The 23030-nt window shown below is 45.1% G+C and overlaps 1 protein-coding gene across 1 annotated transcript in view; it reads left to right on the top strand.

Moving 5' to 3' along the window:
• Positions 1–23030, top strand: part of exoc6b (exocyst complex component 6B) — a 76543-nt gene that overhangs the window by 35658 nt on the left and 17855 nt on the right. The window contains 2 exon segments of the mRNA XM_034568830.1: positions 6866–7007; positions 11030–11103. Of these exon segments, the coding sequence (XP_034424721.1) occupies positions 6866–7007; positions 11030–11103 (216 nt within the window).

Below are 23030 nucleotides of genomic sequence, written 5' to 3'. Positions count from 1 at the left end.
GTTAACATGGGGCCCGTTAAGCTCATTAAAGGGTCGAGCTGCTCGGGTCAGCAGCATGAGATTACACAGCGGCTCAGACTCTTGACTCCGCAGCCTGGTCGTGATGACATTACACGCTCCGTCAGGATTTCATATTGCACCACGAACAGCACACGGTTCCCCGTAGAGCCCAATGAAATACGTGTAGGAGAAATCATTTCATCCAGTAAGCGTCTTAAATGTTCCCTGGTAAATTAAATAAAGATTTTAGTTTCAGGCGACGGTGCGAAAAATCCAGGATTAATAATCGTGGAAGCTGCTTGTGACTTCTCACATTTGTTTTGTATAATCCTTAACACCGTCCATCGCCCCAAAAGTGTCGCCCTCCAGCCCCTGTGGGCGGATTAAACTGATCATGTGACCCATCACTTCAAGTCAAAAGGCCCGTGAAGGAGAGAAAGTGACAGGAGAACACGTGATGGTTGGAGAGCTGCACTTTCCTGCGAAGATATCGAGCTTTGAACTCGGCAGAGATGCATTCAAATGTCCCGTCATCATGGCTGGAGACAGAATAGGTCGTAAACTACACCTCTTCCATGTTAGTAGATGGGACATGGACCGAAACACAAACTCAAAGCACGTGTCAAATAATCTTTGTCTTTCTCTTCTCTTCTCACGCTCATGTCCAAGTGTTCACGAGTGAGACTGACGTACGATTGGTCAAGCTTTTGAATCGGTGGGACCTTCATACCTAAATCCCCGATCGCTACTGAACAGACTCTGAATCCACAACATGGCAGCGTTTGAATTCAAGATTCTTTCAGCTACATTTCTGGATATTTGAGGAAAGTGGAGACACGTCCTCCATCTTTATTCGGGGTCTTTAATCCAGATGTTTTTCTCACGCTGAATTTGTCTTTTTAGTTGAGTTTATTCTCAGTAGTTGATCCAGAATCTGTGTGAGCTATATACGCTTATTCGGTTCCTGTAGAATGCACACGGACAGTTTTCTTAAATCTTCACACACACTCACACACACTCACACACACTCGGGTTGGCGCTAAGATGATTGCGCACACAGATTTGGTCAAAGCGGGTCACAAGGCCATAAGGCCACACACACACACGGTGGTTGAGCTAAGTGTTTTCCAGCACTTCTAAGAAGCTTTTCCTACACCCCCATGAGCCCCGGACATGACCCCCGACTCACACACGCACTTAAACACACACTCACACATGGCACGGGGCCTCCTAAGTAGATCAGATGCTATGGATCTAAAAAGCCGGGTGGTATGACCCTCTGGAACGGAGGCGATCGTATAAAAGAGTAGAGTTACTCAGAAATGAAGTTGATACTATTGAAGGGAGGAGAAGCAGGAATAAAAAATTACTGCCGATGTTAATACTGGTGATAGTACACAGGTATCAGCGTGTTCTCGTATTAATTCTACTACATCTACAGTATCTCTGTCGCACAGATCTTCATTGACCAAAATCAAATTTTTTTACTGTCCTACAGCCGCTGCATCATATCCTGCTGAGTCAGGATCATAATTATTCTTGTCACATTTCGAAATGACCTTTTCTGACACGTTGAAATAATTGATTTGATTTTAAATGATTTCCACAAACTTGGACACTTCATGGTGTCGCTGCTGAACCAGTCATCACAACTAGAAGCGTTTGATTTTTGCTCCTGGGTGAAGGTTGTGTAATAAACATATTTTATTTATCTGGGGTTCTCAGATCTGTTTGATTTGCTGTGTCTCAACTCAGAGGCTGCAGCGGCGGATGTTAACACCAGGTCTGAACACGGTCAAGGTTTCGTAGAACTGGACTTGAAGGAAATAGACTGGAAGAAAAATATTGTATAAAAAAAAAAAACAAGAATCCAGGATTAGAGGCCGTGTTGTTTTTATGACTCTTAAGAAAATGAAATCCAAGAGGTTATGCAACTTGGAATAAGCACAAACACACACGCTGACCTGTCACTGATTATAATGAAGTGAATTCTCACTGTGACACAGCAACATTCTTGCAATGATCTGCCACATTCTCTACGTGTGTGTGTGTGTGTTTTAGTTTTTTAGCGGCTGTGAATTTAACGGGAGCAGACGTGCTGAGGGAACAGCGGCGGGCTCACATTTCTTTAACAGCTCTAAGAAGCTCCCACACGTCTGACGTCCCAGTTCCCAGAGATTAAAACATTGCCATATCCAAGAGCTAATAATTCTGCAAGAGTTCAGCGCTACGTCGCTAAAGACGCATAATCACATTGAGCTCCGGTTTAGAGATGGAACGGGGAATGGCCTTGGGAGTGAAAGTGATAGCATGGAAATCAGAGAGGAAATTCTTGGACCTGTAATGCTCCTTGATCGTTCGTCCTGCAGCGCTCCGAGAAGCGTTTGGCGGCGGCTTCTCCTCTGCGCGTCGGGGAGTTCCCCGTGATGCTCCCGCCGAGCGCCAGATAGTCAGATTAGCATCGTCTCAAGGGCCCGTGTGCAATAAAACACAGAGGTGGAAAAAGCTGTTAGTGTCATCGCAGCGGTTTGATTCAGGAGCTCTATTTTCGTGCTTCGGTTTCCTGTAACTATTCATGTCTCCCATTAATAACACCTTAGTTTCAGTGGCTCTGCCAGGGGCTAAATCTCCCGGTTTATGTTTGTTTTTTTACCTCAGGGAACGCCAACAGAACACGCTACCTTACCGGTGAGTATCTGCGGTTGCTGTGGTAACGGAGTGTTGTTTACCAAATCCCTGACTGACCTTGTTAACCCGTTTTTTAAATTTGACCCCGATCACCTCCCTACACCAAACCGGCATGTGGGATGAAAAGGAAGTGATGCACGTTTGCCTGCGTCTGTGTTCATGTGTTGTAATCGTACGCAGTCACCTTCAAGTTGTTAACGCCGGTTTGATTGCGTCGGGCAAATGTTCGAGAAACTTTTGGCCGGTTAACATCGTCCCAGACGTTCTGCCCGACTCAAAAAACTTGACATACTCCAGGGCCTGAGTAAATGGATATTAGAAAGAAAATAATTTCCAATACCGTTATTGGCCAGTATGCAGCTGTGGAAAAAAATTACGAGATTATAAGTTTCTCTGGTTTTTACTGTTGATAGAAATGTGTTAAAGTAAAATGAACATTTTAGTTCCATTCTTTAAACTATCGAGAAATTTGAAGTGGTTGCTTGATTTTTTTTCTGGAGCTGTATATGTTTAAAAAATGTGCAATAATACCCACGATATCTGTATCGGACTCTGAAAGAAAAATGTAATTGAGGTTTGATATTGTTTTCTTTGTAGAATTCGTAGCTGTAAAAAGAGGAATAGTCATATTATTATTATTCGGTATTTTATAACATATTTCCTAAAGAGACAGGAGCTAAAAGAAAACATTTCAATTTAAGATTGTCAACTTTAATATGAGCAAAAATATGCGTCTTTCACAATAATATGCAGTCGTGTGCGGAGGAGAGGAAAAAAAGCCAGTTCAAAAAAATGGATTTACCACTTGTTCCATTAGACAAAATGAAATTTCCAACTCTGGTGTCTGTCAGATTAAATGTGGTTTTGAGTCCTTGAGGTGAAGCTGCTTGCACTGGCTCTCTGTGTGTGTCTGTGTGTGTCTGTGTGTGTGTGTGTGTGTCTGTGTCAAGGTTACACTCAGAGTGAAAACATTCACAAAAGTCCAGACTTCATTTTTGTGGTGTTATTCCTGAGTGACATGAATTAATTCCTGCCATAACGCAACTATCTGAATTTGTTCCACGAGGCCGAAAGTCCCGGAGCTTCTCCCTTTACGGCGAATCTGAGCTTCAGTTTGTGTTGAATCTAAACACACGAGCAGATAAATCCAGGTCGTGAATCACAACAAGCACCTGTAGCCCCTCAGAACTCCACGCCGCGGGTTTAGTCGGAAGAACTCCGGGGGTGTCGCACGCCAGTATCGTATTTTTCTTTTGCCGCGATCCCACCTCTTGACTTTTGGCTGCCCCGGGCGGCTCCTCGGTTTGACTGACAGCTTTCTGGATGGACGGAGAGCATATTATACACCGTGTCGAATCCTCTCCAGGAGTCGTGAATCAGGGCGTTATGGCATCGGGAAAGACTCGCCGCGCCGGTGCGTTTCTCCTAACTCGGCCTGCTCCTGGCATCGCGGAGCCGAAGTCCGCAGGGAGCACTTGGGAGGAGCGGTTCTGTTTGGAAGTGCCCGTCAATCTGTTATCGCACTGAAAAGCTTCACATACGAGGTTCTGGTTGTTCTAAGTAATTTGTCAAAAGTCCTTTGAGCCTCTTTTCATTTGAAGTGTAGCTCAGACAGATCAAATATTACTCTGACTCCTCAGTGTGTTTATGCAAAAACCCACCGTACTACTCAAATCTTTACAACTTTTTGACAACAATGAAAAATACACACAAACGAATTAATATATATATAATAAAATGAACTTTTAGGAGGTTTTTGAAGAGACATGAGACAAATTTCACTTTACACGTCGTCATTTGATTTAATATTGACATTAATAATATAAAAGTCTAAACTGAATTTCAACCCCCGAACGTCGACATGAAGAGAACGAGAGACAGATGCTTTTATTTGAATATTTCACTGTCTTTCTCATCTGTCTGCATTCCTCCCTCTTCTCCTTTTCCTTCCTCTTCCCTCGTTCATTCCTCGACCTTGATTATTCACCAGCCCCCTTCCCCTCGTCTGTTCCTCCGCCTGACCCCGCCAGTCTCCTTCCCTCCTTCCCTCCGCCTCGCCTGCTTTCTCTCTCTCTCTCTCTCTCTCTCTCTCTCTCTCTCTCTCTCTCTCTCTCTCGTCTATTTGTTCAGCCGTTAGCAGCCGAGTGGCTTTTAACGAGCTCTTTGATGAACGTCTCTCGTTAGCTGGGAGGAGGGAGGGAGGGAGGATGGAGAAGAAGCATCACTCGGTTTTATCACTCCCTTTCCTTAACCTACCTAGCTTTCTCTTCCTTTCCTCACCTCCGCTTACTTACCTTCTCTCCTCTCACCTTCCATAATTTGTCCTCCCTTCACTGATCTTCAAGTTTCCTTACCTTACTTTCTTTTACTCACCCTCTGTCAACTTTCCTCACCCTCCATCACTTTTCCCCTCCGTACTCTTTGCCTCATACCTCTCCTCTCCTCTCCTCTCCTCTCCTCTCCTCCCCTCTCCTCCCCTCTCCTCCTCTCCTCTAATCGTTCCCAGTTGCCTCCTGTGTTGAACTCTGAGACGTTTCTGTCAGACAGACCTACCTGTGTGTTCATGTGTGTGTCAGTCAGTGCTGGTTCAGGACATGTAAATAGAATTAACCCATTTCACGCTCAATCTCACCCTATGATAATTCACCCCTGGGGTTGTATGGAGCGTGTGTGTGTCTGTGTGGAGCGTATGTGTGTGTGTGTGTGTGTGTGTGCGTACCGAGTTCAGAGGCCAGCGTCGTAGTGGAGGAAATCCGGCCGGTCTGTAGGTGTGTGTTTCTCGAACATGTGTGGACGCACGTGTTCACCGTGTGTGTGATTTAGATTTTTCCCTCTGAGGCGAGCGCAGCCTCCTGAATGAACCGAGCTTCACTTTCTGCTGCTGTCGATGTTTGTCATGAGATGAAGTTTACGAATCTCTTTGGGGAAACCAGAGTTTCTGTGAAGCAATGAATTTAATTTCATTGTGTTTAAATTATTTTGTCTCAAAGACATTCAACCATTCAGATGTGCAGAAACCTAGGGACTCTGTTTGTTACAGTGATTTCAGCAGGAGAAAACAAAGAGGAAATGAAGTTTTTCACTAAAATTATTAAATCATTTCATTAGATTGTTTGTTCACGAAAGCAAAGAATTAGAAATAACATGTCGATTAATGTGTTTTTATAAAAGATTGGATTTTTCATTTGTTAGTGAACAAGTGGGAATCACAATAACAACACACGTGTTTTAGTGTCATTTTTTAATAGCTTTCGGTTGTTGCGATTGTTTACAACATAACATATTGTCGAAACTTTTGGAGTTTTAAGTTATATCACAATCATAATTAAGTTATCTAATGATTACCAGAGCTTGTTCCTCTGCTTTGGATTACCTTCACCTCATTTTCTGTTGTTTCCCTCTTTTCAGCTCAGCTTCATTCTGTTGGAATGTAGACGTTGAGGCCACACACACACACACACACACACACACACACACACACACACACACACACACACACACACACACACAGTATACACTCAATCAAACACACCAAACACATGTTGTGTGTTCTGTATTAATGCGTTGTCATGTACTTCCTCATCCGCTGCTTTTATTCTTAATATAGTACTTCATCATTCTGACTACACCTGAACTCAGCATACAGTGTGTGTGTGTGTGTGTGTGTGAGTGTGAGTGAGTGAGTTTTTGTGTGTGTGTGTGTGTCTCTCTCATATTAAGATGTAGAGCTCTTTTAAATCAGCCTCGATTAAAAGAGTAACACCTGTACACTGTCTCCAAACCACCGTGTTTCAGTCTTAGAGAAGTTCTCAGGTCGACAAAAGACCAAAAAAAAGTTAGCAGATATTTTTAAAATCTTTGTAGTGTCCCTTTAAAATGTCGTCGCTCATATGAAGGTCTGTTTTGCTGCTGTCTGATGAAAAACAGTGAAACCAACGTCCAAGTGCCTGAAACCTGTTTTCTCTCAAACGACCTGCAGAGGGCGACTCCACTGGTTGGTTCTCTAGAAGTCAACGAGAAAAAAAAAAATCACTCTCTAAAACGACGATCCTCCAAATATGGCTACATCTGGTTTAAAAAAAAACCAAGATGGACGCTGGACACGATGTCAAACTGTGACTGAGACGTCAACGTGGCCGCTCACTAACCAACGTCTCTCTCTCTCTCCGTCTCTCAGGGTAAAGTGGCTCAGACGGCGTGCATGTCGGCCTGTAAACACATCTCCACCTCGCTGATGCAGCTGCTGCTCGACCCCGAGATCCGACAGATCTCCATGGGAGCTCTGCACCAGCTCAACGCCGACGTCAAGGAGTGCGAGAGTGAGTCGACATTCACTTTTACACGTTTTTTATTTATTATAAATGCATCTTTAATATTGGTTAGATTGGTTTCCTGGCCTTCCTCTTTTTGTTCTTCCCATTTTCGTCCCTCTACTTTACCGTCTTCCTTCTTCTCTCTGCCGCCATTTCATCCCCTTTCTTCGTCTGTGACATATTTCTTCTCTCCTCTTCATCCCACATAAGACGTGCACCACATCAAACACGCAGATTTAAAGGTCACTCGTCCACAACTACACAAAATACACGTATTCCCAACAAAACTAATTTAGCATTTTTATGATTTTGAATTAAAAAACTGTTCAAGTGAGCAAGCTTGAAATGTTGCATGGGTGCAGTTTAGATTTGACGGCACAGGGGGCGCTATGGAACAACCAGTTGCATGGTTCGGCGGAGAGCATCCTTTAGATCCCCTCTTCTCCTCCCCTTCCCCCCCCCGACACTCCTCTCATCTGTCAATCGTTTTCCCATCCTCCTTCCCATCGCATCCTCACTGCTCTCTCCTCTTCCTCCCTCCCCCCCCCCCATGCATTCTTTCCCTCTCCTCCCCTCACCTCCCTCCATCGCCTTGTTTTTTTTCTTCTTCTGTTGAGGCGTATATATGCAGAGCGCTCGGAGATAAAGGAGGAGGAGAAATGAAAGAGTGCCAGGCGTCGTTGGCTCAGTTTTTTTTTTTTTTGTTCGTGATCAAGGTTCTTAGAGTCACGGTGCGGGTCACAGTGTGTGTGTGTGTGTGTGTCTGTGTGTGTGTGTGTCTGTGTGTGTGTGTGTGTGTGACATAATGCACAGTGACATGCGTGCAGTGCTGCGGAGGGGTTAGGAGGTTACGGAGTTACTTATTCGGGGCAGACGGAGGGCCCAGAGGAGGGAGTAAAAAAAAAAACACTGCAAGAATAGACAGACACGGGAGGAGGTGAAGATACAGTAGAAGAATGGAAGAAAGAAGAGGCAAACAATTTGAGGGATGTGAAGAATTCAAAAGAGAGAGAGAGAGAGAGAGAAATAAGCAGAAGGAAACCACAGGACGGAGCAAAAGGATGTGGTGGCGGGGGAGAGAGGGATTTAATTTAAGGGGGAAGAGGGATGAATGAAAGATGGAGGGACCTGACAGAGAAAGCGGAGAGAAGAACAGGAACAAGGGATTAATGGAAAGGGGTAAAATGAAAAGTGCAAAGGTGGATGAACGGATTAAAGGGGAAGAAATGGGAGGATGGGATTTTTTTTTTTTTACCGTTAAACTGTAAATGGATTAAAATAAAGAGAGGTGAGATGATAAATGAAAGGAAAAGAGGGGGAATATTTGACAGAGGGAGAGGATGAATAGTCAGAGCGATGGGTTCGTGAACGAGTGATGTGAGAAAGAAGGATAAAAAACGAATGTATGAAAGGAGGAGTAAACAGAGGAATAGAAAATGGGTGGAAGGAGTCATTAAATAAAACTAAAAAGCAGAAATAGTCTGAAAACTAGAGTAAAGATAGAGATGAAAAATGATCAAGTGAAAAAGGAAGAAAACTACATCGTTGGATAAAGTTAAAGAAAGAAAGTGAATGAAGGAAGGAAGGAAGGAAGGGTTAAATGATAAAAATAGGGTAAAAGGGTTAGAGAAGAATGGGATGAAAGGGAGGAGAGAGAGAAGAGGGCAGACGGAAAAAGGATTAAATGAAAGAGGTGTGAAATTAAAAGAAAACCACCAGAAGAAGAATACGGGGCAGAATACACGGATGAGAGGAGGGATTAAATGAAAATTAATGGTGACTCTGAAAGGACGGAGGAAGTGAGGGAGAGCAAAAGAAAGAGGGATTAGAGATTAAATAGAGGGAGGAATTTCAGGATTGTGACAGATAAAAAAAAGGAGCGGGAGGTGCAGATGAAATGAACACGATCAGCGGGGAACACGGCAAAAAGGAGGAGAAGCTGAGGGAGGAGAAGGAGGGAACATGGGAAAAAGATGGAGGAGAGAGAAATAAAGCGATGAAAGGAAAGTTAATGAGACGAAGATGAAGAGCAACCAAAAAAAAGAGCAGCCAATATTTAACAGCAACGGACTGAAAAAGTGAAAGAAAGCGGAAGAAATAAATCTTGAGTGGGGAAAACTAAATCTGCTGGAAACAATGAGGAAAATTGGAAAGAAATTGGGTTGAGAAAATTAGTTGAAATATAAAAAGAAGAAAAGAAGTAGTCCGACAAACCCGTAATCATTTATTTGTAAGAAAACATAGTGTGTCATATAATTCAATAAATCAAAGTTCATCTCAGCTACACATTAAAATAGAGTAAAAAACTACTCCCCTATAAAAACACTGAGATCTAATATATTCAGGTTTTTATCAGATCTGCACCAAATTGTTTTCCGGCAGATTTTTTTTTTTAAATCAATATTTGCATTATTCCCTGAAAATGTGACAAAAAGGCTGAATGGACCGAAAAATAAATAAATCTGGATCTGCCCCTTAATCCACACCAAAAACGTTACGGGTTCTTCCGAGGCCCCCGACCGCATTCCTCCACAGAGTTTGTTTTGAAATCAGTTCCGTGGATTTTGCGTAATCCCACCGACAAATCGACGTGAAGGGCCCTCAGAGAGAGGAAACCTCCGTCAGCGCCGCATTGCGCCGTGTTAAAGAGCACGAAAACAAACATCCTGGATCTCCCCCGTTTAGTCAGATCCAGAATTACTTCTGTCTTGGCTCATGTTCCACAAAATTAACTCGGTATGTTTATGTTCTTGTGCTGACAAACAAACAAGCACAAGTCATTTAAAACATCACTTTTATATATATCTATATATCAGTGGGGCCTCAACACCGTGTCTCCGCACTACGATCACGGCTGCACAGACGCCACATGACGTCTCCTGCACGTTTAATATCTGAGCTTCATTTCTAAACGGGGGGACGAAGTGGACACTTGTCCTCCATCTTTATTTACATTCTGTGGGTGGAACAGTAAAGTCCTTCCTGATTACCTACGTAAGTCACGGGGGGGGGGGGGGGGGGGGGGGGGGGGGGGGGTGCAGAGCTGTGATTGGCTGTCGGTCGGCGGCGTGCACACGGGTCAGGGTTGGAAAACTTTGTTCAAGCGAGGAGGGAAAAGAGATGAACGGAGGAGGAAAGAAACAGAGGAATAGGAGGTGAAGAGTGAAGTTAAAGGTAAAATAATGGATGTAGGAGTAAAGGTTACTTCGACAGATACTGTAGCTTGTGTGTGTCTGTGTGTGTGTCACGGGGGTCACTGAAGATGGCAGGCGTGTAATGTGTGTGTGTGTGTGTGTCTGTGTGTGTGCGCGCGCTCTGAGGTGAAAGGGATTAGCGACAGGCTATGCTCCCTCTCTCCCCGCAGCACTCCTCTTTTCTTTCGTTCCCTCGCTCAGAATACCCGTCGGCTTGTTTACGGGGGCCAACTGACGCCAGGACCCCAGCTCACACTCCGTACGACCCCGACACACAAGCAATCCGAACGCACACAAACACACACACAGGCGTCACCCTGGGTTCAAAATCCAACAGTTCTCGCCTGTTCTCGAACACGGCGGCGGGGCCCTGCACAAACAACGAGTGAACGCACAAACACACACACACACACACACACACACACACTTGACAAGGCGACCAACTCTCTCACACACACACATTCAACACAGCGTACGCTACAAAACCCTTTGCTCTTTCACACCGACAAACACACACTCTCCCTCTCTTAGTCACACAAACACACACACAGACACACACACACACTCTTTTTCAACAAGACCCAGCGACATGACTCTAACACCCTTCCCTCCCTCCCTCCCTCCCTCCTCCTCCCTCGTCTTCCTCCCTCCTCCTCACCAGGCTGTCATTTGTCTGCCAATCTATCCCGATGCATAGCAAATCCAACCAGGTCTTTTATTATTCAGTTTTTCACCCTCTCCTCTTTTTTTCTCTCCTCTCCTCCTCCTACTCCTCCTCCTCTCTTCCCTCTCTCCGGGGGTGGACTGGGGGGGCGGGTTTGTATTTTCCCACAGGTTTTGCCAGAGCCGGCCCGGTCGCAGGCTTCCAGGGTGACACGTTGCTTCTGGCCTTCAGTGACTTGAGACAAGTAGGTCTTTGTCTCCCTCGTGGTCCTCCTCTCCTTCGTTCTCTCTTTCTGTTTTTGCCTCCGCTATCTTTTTTTTTTCTACCTCGTCGCTCGCTCCCTCCCCTCGTCCTTTTCATCCTTCTTCCCATCCTCCCTCACAGTCCTCGTCCTCCTCCTTTATTTCTGATTTTATTCAACCCCTTCTCATTTTTTTTTTTTTTTTTAATTCCCCATCCTTCTCATCTCTTCCAGCCCTCTTTTATCTTCTCTTGCTGTTTGATGTCTTCTAAACTTCCGACACTAAACTTCCGACATTTCGTCCTTTTCTTTCTTGTCTCTCTTTTATTTCTCGTCGAATTCCTCACTTTTTTTACAGTGAGAAATAACCTTTTAAAAATAATAAATTAATTTCTAAGACAGGTTTAAGCTGGACACAAAATTTGTTAACGCAGGAAACCGTAAAGGTGCAGCAGAGAAACACAGAGGCCATGACTAACAAAATAAAGGCTGTTTGCAGAATACGTTTGAAGAGATGTTTAAAAATGGTGCACGTGCAGAGACGAAGCAAAAAGACTGCTGCAGAATATCAGACCAATCAAATGATCTGTAGATCTTTCTCCTTATTTGTTATTAGGTAAAATCTCACTGAGATGAATCGATATTTCTGTCAGAAAGACTTTGACGCACACGTTGTAGTCTGGTGTGATAACGTGAGCGATTCTCTAGATAACAGTTTCTCGACTGAACTCTGGAAAATAGGGTCCAGACATTTTCTGGAGTTTGACGAGGACGAGGGGCGGAGCCTGGGTAGATGGTAGAGTCTCTGGCAACTTGTTTGACAATCTCCGTTTCGGCCCTCATCACCAAAAGCTCGCAAATCTCCTCGTCTTTCCAAGTTGACGTCTTCGTCTTCTACGTGTACGGCTCCTCTTCTTCATCCTGAGATATTTGTGTTCTTCCAGTGTTAGAAACCTCATCAACACGTCCACTCGCTCGGAGTCAATTCTGCTGTCTTCTCCCGTGGACTCACTCTGGCAATTTCTGGACATTCAAAAGTAAAAGTTCAGAAAATTGCTCAGAGCAAGTGTACAGTGACGTGTGATTGGCTTTTACAGTTTCATCATTTAGTATTTTATAAGGTCACAGTCTGAAGTCTCTGGTGAGAACCTGCTCCAGATCTAGAACACGTCCCCAGTCGTCCCGGGGGCCGACCCGGGTCCTCAGACCTGAGACTGAGAAACAGACGAGGGCAGGAAGTGGCCGGGCGGTCTTGTTTTTCCGGGTCCTGGGAAAAACCAGAACCAGACGGAGGAGGGACAGAACTGGGCGCTGAGAATCCAGGATGTTGGGCGGAGCGAGTGTGCATGTGTGTCTGCGCGTGCGAGAGGGCGGCGAGTGTGTCGTTGTCGTATTTCAACTTTGCGAAAAAACAAGGGGCGCTTGGCAGGCGAGTGCGTGAAAGCGAGGGGAACTCGCGTTTGCCATCGTCATTGGCGAGTGTGTTCTTTTAGTGTGTGTTTGTGTGTCTGTCATCCCAGTTGAGTGTATCTGTGTTTGTGAATGTGTGAAACGGGGCGAAGAGCCTCAGAGAAAGTTTGTGTGGCTTTCCTGGCTTGTGTTTGTGTCCGCGTGTTTGTCATCATCGCTGTGAAAGTGTTTGAGTGTGTGTGTCGCTGAACGTAGTTGTGTGCGCGTCCGTTTGTGTGTCATCGCAGTGAATGTGTGAAACAGGGCGGAGAACGAGCCGAAGTTTGTGTGCCTGGCCGCTCGTCTTTGATGTGTGTGTGTGTGTGTCGTCGTTGTTGCAGAGTGTGTGAAAGTGGTTGGAAAGTGTGTGTGTGTGTGCGTGTGTGTGTGTGTGTGTGTGACAGCGGATGACGGATGGGCCGGCAGGACGGAGCAGGGGACGATGAATGAGGTGACAGACAGAGACGGATAGCCCTTTATCCCTCCGTCACAATCCCTCTTTCTCTCTCCCTCTCTTCTCTTTCTCCGCCTGTCGGGATGATGCAGTGCCTCTTGTTCTCTCGCTCGGAGGAGGAGAAGGAAGGGGGGAAGATGGGGAGAAGGAGAAAAGAAAAAAAATTGCATTCATCCGGCATCGATGTTTACTTCTACCCCCCCCCCCTCTCCTTCCCTCTTCATCCTCTGCTCTTTCGCCTTTCCCTCCTTTGCTCCCACTGCTCGCTTCATCCTCCTCTTCCTCCGTCTCCATCCTCTCCTTCCCTCCATCCTCTCCTCCTCCTCCTCCTTCTCCTCCTCCCCTTTCGCTTTTCTTTTGCCGATCAGAATCTTTTGGAGTTATTCAGCTCTGCTGCTCTTTTATTTCTGTCTCTTTCTGTCTCTCATCCATTGTTTTTCTGAACCTTTCTTATCATATCAAAAGAAGTGCATTCCTCCGTCCTGTGTGTACACATCTGCACGAGCATCTTTGTGTGTGTGTGCGTTTGACGGATCCACACAATTTGGGTTAATTTTTCATGTTTGTGCGTTGACATGGGCGCTTTCATATGTCCTCATACGCATGCATTGATGCTTTGGAGTGTGTGTGTGTGTCTTTGTGTGTATATATATTTGGGTGTGTGTGTGTGTGTGTGTGTGTGTGTGACCTGGTGGTGAATGGCCGATAAATCACGCTGACGGGGCCGTTTGTTGTGTGGTCGGGTCCCGGTGTTCTGGAAGGTTCCGGGGTCCTGGGACAGGGCCGAGACGGGAGTTCCCCCAGGACACACACACACACACAGACACACACACACACACACACACACACACACACACACACACTCTAACACACGCACTTCGATACACAGGAGATGAAAACGTGGTTTGTCGCCGAGCACTTTGAAAACCAGCTTGTAAAAAATAATTGTTGAAGCGTAGTTGCGTATTTATGCAATATATTATATATATATATATATATATATATTAATAATATCTACGTTTTTTTTCAGGCTCATTGTCACACAACATACACGATCGCAAAATCTATTTTTTTCCGACACCCCTGCAATAATATAATTTAATAATATTTTTTCTGGAGATCCTGAAACTCAGTTCAGTTCAATAGTTTTAAACCCTGAAGAGTTATATATATTTTTTTGTCATCATTCATATATATTCACTGCACTACTCTATTTTTGTATTCACCAAAAAATAAAGGAATATTGTAAAACTGCGATAAGTATGAATAACATTATATAAGCCAATGTAAAATAACTCCTACAGTGAAGTATGATTAAGAAAGTTTTAAAATCCAGAATCATGAGTTGTAAATTGTAAAATAAAATGAAATGAAATGCACAAATATTTGTTGAACAATACAAATAAAAATAAATATTTGTTTTGTTTATTTTAGAAAAACCTGACCGAAAAATCCCCAGTATTCTTAAATAATTCATCATAATTTTTCAACGAGTTAATCCATTAATATATTATCTGCTGTTCCTGTGTCTGTCATATTTATTGATAAATTAAGAGGAAGTAATAACAAAAATATAAATCATTTGTCATTTACTTAACATTACATTTGGTAAAAAATTGTCAGGGTTAGGGTTACATTTATTAAATTAAATTCTCTCTTCAGCAGCCACGCAACATATTTACCTAAACACATTATTATACATTTAAAGGTTTTGCAAAAGGTAGAATTTTAATAAAGAATCCAGAGTCTTAATGTCGGTAGCTGACAGTTTTCATGACTATGAAGCTCGGCCCTGAATATTATGGATTATGGAGAAAACCTCAAGTTGTTTATTCATAAAGACAAAGTACTCGCGTCTTTACAGATAGAAAAGTAATTCAGTGAGGTACAGGTTAGGTTTGAGTTGGTTTACAAGAAATTTCACGTGTCTTTTACTAAAGTTCTTGGTGCAAAGGTTGATAAACAATAGTAATAATAATATTTTATAATCTTTTATGAACAATTTAGTTAAGTTTAGTCAATAAGATAGTTGAGAAATGTCTTTTGAAATTTCCCTGAGGGCAAAAATAATGTCTCCGAACTGCTTTTACCAAACAGAAAATATTCCAAAAATATTAAATTTACAAAGATACAACCCAGAAAAAGTAGCAAATTCTCACATTGATGAATCTGGAATAAGAGAGAACGTCTCTCTGGTTTAGATGTTGACCTGTAGATGTGCACGCAGCAGCTGAATATCACGCACTCGACTCCGGGCTCATTTAACCTCTTATCACCCCGGACATGTCTTAAACGCTGCACACGAGCCAGAGTCTTCTCACCAACTGTCGAGAACGAGGCTCATTCACTGTAACGAGCTTATCTGAGCTGTCAGCAACGTTATCCTGCGTGTGTGTGTGTTTTTCTGTGTGTGTGTGTGTGTGTGTGTGTGCGTTTTTTACCCCCATTATCCACAGATCCTATCAATCCTCCTATATTTAGAACATTCAGAAGTCTGTGGTTACTTCAAAACCTTTGGCTGGCCCTGTTCTCCCTGTGTGTGTGTGTGTGTGTGTGTGTGTGTGTGTGTGTGTGTGTCTGAGTGGGCGCGCTGCGGTGTGGCATCCCCCCAGAAAAACGCTTGCAACACCAGAGTTCCACTCATCCCCTCCGTCTCCGGCCGCTCATTCGCCAGGCACGCATTCTTCCACCTTGGGCCCGGTCGTGTGTGTGTTCACTGTCATTGATTGGTCCCGGCTTCATTCCTCTGGTCGACCACAGTCAGTCAAATTCCATCCATTCATGTATCTCTTTTCCTTTTTGAGATGCCATCTTCTCCCCTCCTCCTCCTCCTCCTCCCCCTTGACCTCTTTTTATTTTGCTTTTGATTCTTTTCCTTTCTCCACATTTTTGCCCCTAATTACCAAAGAAACAGTGATGATCCACAACGTGGTGACCGGCCTGTGCGGCCCCATGCGACACATTCCCTCCATGACCATCAGTGACGTGTTCCCTGAGACCCGGGGCCACTGGGGCCCTTCAGCCCCGGGTTGGAGAGGCTCCAACTGAGCTTCATGTGTTTGTTCCATAGTTTCATTTGATCTGGTTAGTTTTGGTTTCACGTTGTAATTTAGGGACTAAAGAATTCTGTCTGACACACGTACGTCCTGTCGTCATCACCTACGTGGGCGGCGTCTACCTGTACTTGACTCTGATTGGTTTATAGACGTGGGCGTGTCGTCAGGTGGGGGGGTAGTAGTCTTTCTGTTTGAATGGAGAAAATGAATGAAGCGCTTCATTTGGTTGCCATGGTCACAGTATTATGGTTTCACTACCAGCATCAGCACCTTCAGGCGCAGTACTACAGTACGCCACACGAGTTCAAATGAACGTCCTCGTGGTTCAAACATTATATCGTCGGAGGTGAAGACTGCAGCTGCTTCCTCTTCTTCTTCTTCTGTTGTTTAATGCTGTCTCTACTTCCTGTGATTGGTCCAAAAGTCCAAACTATCCAACAAAGTGTTTTCAGTCTGCAAACGAACAGAACCATGGTTCAGCATGATCCAGACCCAGAACACGGTGGATATTTAATCTGATATTTTGGTTCAGACTAAACTGAAAAGTCAGAAGCTCTGAACTTGATGACTGTTGGTGGAGGTCTGAGCTCGACTGAGCCACGGTCCAGTTTGTTTCATTGCATATTTTACTCGTATTTATTTCCTCATTCTCCAAGTTAATTCAGCATTTTTCTCCATTTGTGATTTTTCCTGATTCTCCATTTCCCAGTCGGTCACTTCGGACACTAACTGGATTTGACACACACACACACACACACACACTTGCAGCAGACTTTCTGCCCTCTGCCTGACGCTTGTGTGTCCCAACCATTACCTCATGAGGCTTCCCTCTCGCTCTCCAAGAGCAACATATCACTGCATGACAACTGTGTGTGTGTGTGTGTGTGTGTGTGTGTGTGTGTGTGTGTGTGTGTGTGTGTGTGTGTTGTCAGATTGACCAGCGTAGACCAACCAGTAGCGATTATCCAATGAGAGGATAGCAGCCTGTGGGAGAGCCTGTGTGTGTGTGTGTGTGTGTGTGTGTGTGTGTGTGTGTGTGTGTGTGTGTGTGTGTGTGTGTGTGTGTGTGTGTGTGTGTGTGTGTGTGTGTGTGTGTGTCAGGGATGAGATGAGGCCCTGTGGGAGAGGAAACCTCCACCTCACCTCCCTGTAACCCAGACCAACGAGACAGTGAGAGGGGGGGGGGTCAGGAGAGAAGGTGGACAGTTCAAGGTTCTTAGTGATTATACTGTCCTTCTGTGTATTTTCAGTTTCTTTGCAGTTTCACAAACTCTGCTGAGGGAGAGAGCTGATGGTTCAGAACTCAATTGTTGGAAAAAGGCCTCCAACTACATTAAATCCACAGAAAACACTAAATTAAATGCAACTGGAGGGACTGGTTTCAAAATCCGAAGCCGCGCGTTTATCTCGACTCGCTTCCTCGCTCACAAGAGGCCGTCGGCTCTAATTTATCCCGGTAGGAAAACGACGTGCACGGAGCGAGGTCGCCCGTCAGCGCGGCAGGAAGCCTTCACTCGATTCTGTTTGTTTGTCACTTCATTGTTCCCGCCTCGAGTGCACATGCTACTTAACGCTCCACGCTTCCTCTCCGTCTCCCCGACTCCCACTGAAATGAACGAGTCACTCTTCCTGGAAACCATCCCTCAAAATCATATTGTCTCAAAAAATCATCGGCGTTTATGTGCGTGCGTCTCTTAATTTAGCAGCTGAACTAATGTCTCTGTTGATAAGATCAGGTCAGTAACATGAGAATTTACTTGTGATTCTGGCCGCCAAGAGTTTTGATTTTCTTGTTGAAGCAGCAGTTGGTCAGAATGATTTATATCCCAGAGTTGGATCCAGGAGTTTGTCTTTAGCCAAGTTGATCTGAAATCCACACCCGTCTGTGGAGGGATGATGGAGAGAGAGAGAGAGAGAGAGAGAGAGAGAGAGACTGAACTAAAATGCTTTAAAATCCATTTGCTCAAGTACTTTCACAAACGCAGAGTTAGATCAGTTTTGTCAGCTGTAATTCCACATGGGAGATTTTAAATTTCAGCCTCTGCTCATGTGTGTGGTTCGAGGGAAGATAGCGTGAACACCAGGCACCAAATTTCACTCATTGAAATTAAGATCCATGAATTATTCCCAGAGAAATCAGTGAAAATGTCAAAAATGTCATATCTGGCATTGTGAAAGAGATATTTATGTAGATATTTATGTGGATGTGATCTGGATCCTCGCCAAAATGTAATGGATTCTTTCCTGACCTTCATCACATCCTTCCACCAAGTTTCATGTGAATCCGTTCACTAGTTTTTTTAATTAATCCAGCTGACAAACGAACGAACAGGGACGTAAACATAACCTCAGAAATGCATCATTTATTCTGTGGATTAAAAGTTTTCACGTTGATACCAATACGTCTGTAAAACCAGGTTTTCCAAACCAAAGCAGGAGCCGAGTCTGTCGCCATCACTGTTGTTTCTCGTGGTTTGTTTGGAGTTCGGCGAAAAAGAGATGTGATTCGGGGAAAGAAGAGTTTCAAGGGAAGAGAAAGTGAAGGGGTTAGGAGAAGGGTAGACGGAGGTGAGAGCGAGGACAGGAAGAGATGGACGAGGTCAGGGAAACGGAAGGAGACAGAGGAATCTGCTACTGTCACATTCCTCTGGACCGTGGTCGCACTGGGACAGCTGGTGTGTGTGTGTGTGTGTGACGGGTCGGGTTCAGGCAAGGGACTGCTGAGACAGGGATGAGCTGTACTTGTGTGTGTGTGTCGGGGCTGAACAGCAGCCAGCGCACATGCTCGACGAAATCAGCGAACAGGTCGACCTTTGACCTTTCAACTCCTCACCAGGCGTACGGGGAAAGAGGAGAAGGAGGACAAACACGTGGACGTGAGGAGAGAGAGAGAGAGAGATGGCGAAAGTGCAAAATGTGAACAGAAAGGCGTAAACGAGGGAGAGGGTTTTTGTGAAAGGATGGAGGAGGAGAGCGGATGAATGAATCCAAAAGGAAGATGACAGGAGGAGAGAGGGAGAGAGACGGCTCTGGCCAGATTGTGAACTCGCCGAGACAGAAAACAAGACGTGAATGCGTGAAAGTGTTGACGGAGCGGAGCAGAAAGCGAGGGATCGGGAGTGAAAGTGTGCAGTCAGGTGAAAGTGATACGGCGGGTGAAACGAACGCCCGGGGTGGTCCCTCTCTCTCTTTCTCTCCGTCCTCTTCCCCTCTGTCTCTCGTACCTCGCTCGCTCTTCGGGAGGCTGACACTTCCCTTCATCCGTTTGACCGGTCACAGAAGGGGGGACGAACAGAGGAGTGGAGAGGGGTGAAAGAGCGAGACGAGCGCAGAAGAAAGAGGGCGAAGGGAGGATGAGCAGCAGACGGACATTTAAATGCTCGCCCGCCGATCCATTGGAAGAGTCGGAGAGAGAGAGAGACACACACAAACAGAATCAAACACACATCGACACAAACAGCGACAGTTGAAACACACATGTAGAAACCAGGGGGGGTGTTATGGTATCATGTAACTATGACGACAGGAGCTGATTTAAATTATGGGTCTAGAATTTAAAATCTGAATTTAAATCTTTAATTTTACGTACTTTGTCTGAAATACGTTTAGGTCGGCCTTAATTATGATAATATTAATTAAACAATGAATATAACAATGAATGTTAATGTCGTATAAGGTCATAAAAACCTTTTTGTCTTATTGTTTTCCTCTTATCTTAGTTTAATTTCTATGAATCTCCATTCTGCCTCCTCTCCCTCATGTCGCTCCCTAACTCTCGTCTGACCCTCGTCTTCCTCTCCTCTGCTCTTAACGTGCGATCGCGAGTCACGGCGGCCGACGTCCGTGTCAAGCGCTCAGAAAAGACGCACAAAAACACACGCGAGTCACAAGGGGTGCAGAGCGAGGTCAGTGGGATAAGTGCTGGTGCCAGGGAGGGGTGAGAACTCGCTGTGCGACCCTCAAAACAGCCTTATCTGATCTCACACACACACACACACACCTGTCTCTCCTGTCTGCTTCACATGCATTTTATCCTCTTATATATTACAGCTGACACACACACACACACACACACACACACACACGCACGTAGAGCAAGCTGCAGTGTAATGAAGCGGTTTGTGATTTTGCTGCGCTGAAGATAAAGCAGCAAAAAAAAAAACGTCTGTGTACATATCTGTGGAGTTCAAGCTATTATTTGTGTGGGAGAGTTCACTTAGTGTGTGTGTGTGTGTGTGTGTGTGTGTGTGTGTGTGTGTGTGTGTGTGTGTGTGTGTGTGTGTGTGTGTGTGTGTGTGTGTGTGTGTGTGTGTGTGTGTGTGTGTGTGTGTGTGTTTCTCGGCCCCTGCCTCAACTTCCTGTCCTGTCTGTGGCCGGGCCTTATCGGCGTGACAACAGGTCAGCCTGTGGTCACGGCAAAAGGGTCATTCAGCGAGCTGATTGGACGGGGCGGGGAGCCGCGGTGCGCTACTTCCGACCAATGGTCAAGTAGCGGTCAGGAATCAGTGGAGGGGAGGGGGGGGGGGGTGATGGTGGGGAGGTCAAGGTGGTCAAAACTCACTCGCACTTAATGCTATCTCTCTCACACACACACACACACACACACACACACACAGTGACCATGTGGTGACCGGGTCAGGTCATTGTTCTGCGTTATCAGTCTTGACCTCTCCGTCTGTCTCCCCGATATGACCTGCATCAACACCCCTTCCTGTGTGTGTGTGTGTGTGTGTGTGTGTGTGTGTGTGTGTGTGTGTGTGTGTGTGTGTGTGTGTGTGTGTGTGTGTGTGAGAGAAAGCCTCTTACATAGTTTTGACCCTTGAAAACTTCTCTCCACTCTTTCCTGTTTTGGGTTTGTTAGTGAGACGGCTTGTTTTTCCGCATCTGCAAATTCAAACACCTTCCTGCAGCTGAGGCCATCGATTCATCTGAATTGTTCGAAACTCGGACTCTGTCGGAGGCTTCGTGTTTCGTGAACCTTTTTCTATACGTCGGAGAGTTGTGTGCTGTTTTTACCCAAAAGTTGTTCTTCCTTTGTCAAGAGATGTTAAACTGTTTCACGATAGCACGAGTAGTATCGTACGTTTTATTTCCTTCCTAATCATCCTCTTAGGTTTGTCCTGCAGTCCTTGACTTCCAGACTTTAGAGCCCACATCCACAATATCCGTGTCATGAGCTAAATTTCTTTTTCCTTAAAACATTTGAATGAAAATCAACAAGCATATTTACATGTTAAATCAAAGTTTTAAAAACTGTTAATAATGATAGTATAAAGTATTTGAATCCATTCTAACTCGACCGGTGTTTGAAGCTCGTGCGAGGTGACAAGTGGACGAACCCACAATGAACCCCGGCCCAGAATTAACCTCTCCAAAAAGTGTCTGGAGGCGAATTGACGTTAGAGAAGTGGCCGAGGCCGAGTTGACCTTTTTAAAAAGTGCTTGAATCTAAATGGAGCTCGGAGCGAAGCTGAAAAACCCGTCGTTTCTCCGGCGCTGTTTGTTTTGGAGTATTCCGTCTTTATTTGCTTTATCGGTGCACAGAGCGGCTCCCGGCAGGCCCCTCCGACTTCAGCCCGCACTCGTTTATCGTCTCCCCGCTCCTCGCTCACTCCTTCCTCCTCCTCCGTAACATCCAGTTACCCTCCGCCTGACCTCTGTCGCTCGCTCCTCTGCCTTTCTCCTGCAGTCCTGTAATATTTCCCCGATCATTCTTTTTGACTTTTCTCTCTCATTTACATCCCCTCATTCTCTCTCTCTCTCTCTCTTTCACTCCGTCTCTGTCCTTCTGTGTCTCTCGCTCGCCCTCTCTTCGTCTGTGCAGTGTCTAATTGACAGCGGAGACCCCTGGTTGAACCACCAGCACTCTTCTCTTGTTTTTGTTTCTTTTCTCGTCTTTTTTTCCACACTTATTCCATTTCAGCCCTCTCACTTTTTTTTAGGGAGGAGTGTGGGGGGGGAGGGGGTCGTACAACTTCTCTGTCACCCCTGACGAAGAGAGGGAGAGAGAGGATGGGGAATTAGAGATGGAGTAAGTGAGAGAAGGATGAGGAGGGAGACAATCGAGAGGGAAAAAGTTGGAGACAAAGCAGGAGAAGGAGAAGTTAGTCACGTCAGGAAGGAAGCTGAGAGTTCAGAGGAACACGCCTGTGACATGAAGAGTCAGTCGGCAGCCGTGTTCTCACTCCGTCTCTTCAGTCGACACACGCATCGCGAAAGCAGGAATCTGTGATGCCGAGTATCGGTGCGATGCCGCTGCTCGTTTTTCTATTTCAATTAAACGTCTACGATCCTCCGTGTGCGCACGTCTTTGTGCACGGGCGGAACAAAACTTTAAATTTAGAAAACTTAACCTGAACCAAAATATAAACACAGCGTTTATTATTTCATCAAAACTTGTTAACTTGTGGTGGATGTAGATTTCAAACTCTTTTGTATTATGACAATAAAGTGCAAATGAAGTGTTGGATGGCGACGGACAAAACTCAAGACTTCCAAAGAGCAGCTCCCAAACCAACGTGAGCTTTGAACCTCAGCAGCTTTTGATTTGTTACTAAGTCCAATTTATGTTTTTGATTAACATAGATGAAATATCCTGGAGAAAGCTGCTGCATGGCAACCGTCCAGCCTGCTAACGTGCCTTTGAGCAAACTCCAGTGGTGCTGCACCGTAAACGACCCCTAACCAAAACACAAACGGATAACTTCTCTGTAGAGAGCGATAAAATACTTGGATTCGACTTCCACCCTGCTGCTGATTAGTAAAGCTCGGTGCACGTTGAAGCTCGATCACAGTGGAGGCCGAGCCGTGTCGTGGTTCCTGGCAGCGGCTGCAGGCAGATGCAAGCTTTTGGTTTTTTCATTTGACTTCTGGAGAAATTAGTTCCCTGTTGCAAAGCGATAAACATCCAAGCTGCCTTCGTTCCAGTCGTGGTTTTCGAGATGAAGTGATACAGTTCAGAGTTTTGTGTG

The sequence above is a fragment of the Hippoglossus hippoglossus genome, chromosome 18, assembly GCF_009819705.1.
Source record: "Hippoglossus hippoglossus isolate fHipHip1 chromosome 18, fHipHip1.pri, whole genome shotgun sequence".
Classification (NCBI taxonomy): domain Eukaryota; kingdom Metazoa; phylum Chordata; class Actinopteri; order Pleuronectiformes; family Pleuronectidae; genus Hippoglossus; species Hippoglossus hippoglossus.
The sequence above is the reverse complement of the archived record's forward strand: the minus strand, read 5'-3'. Positions and strand labels throughout refer to the sequence as shown.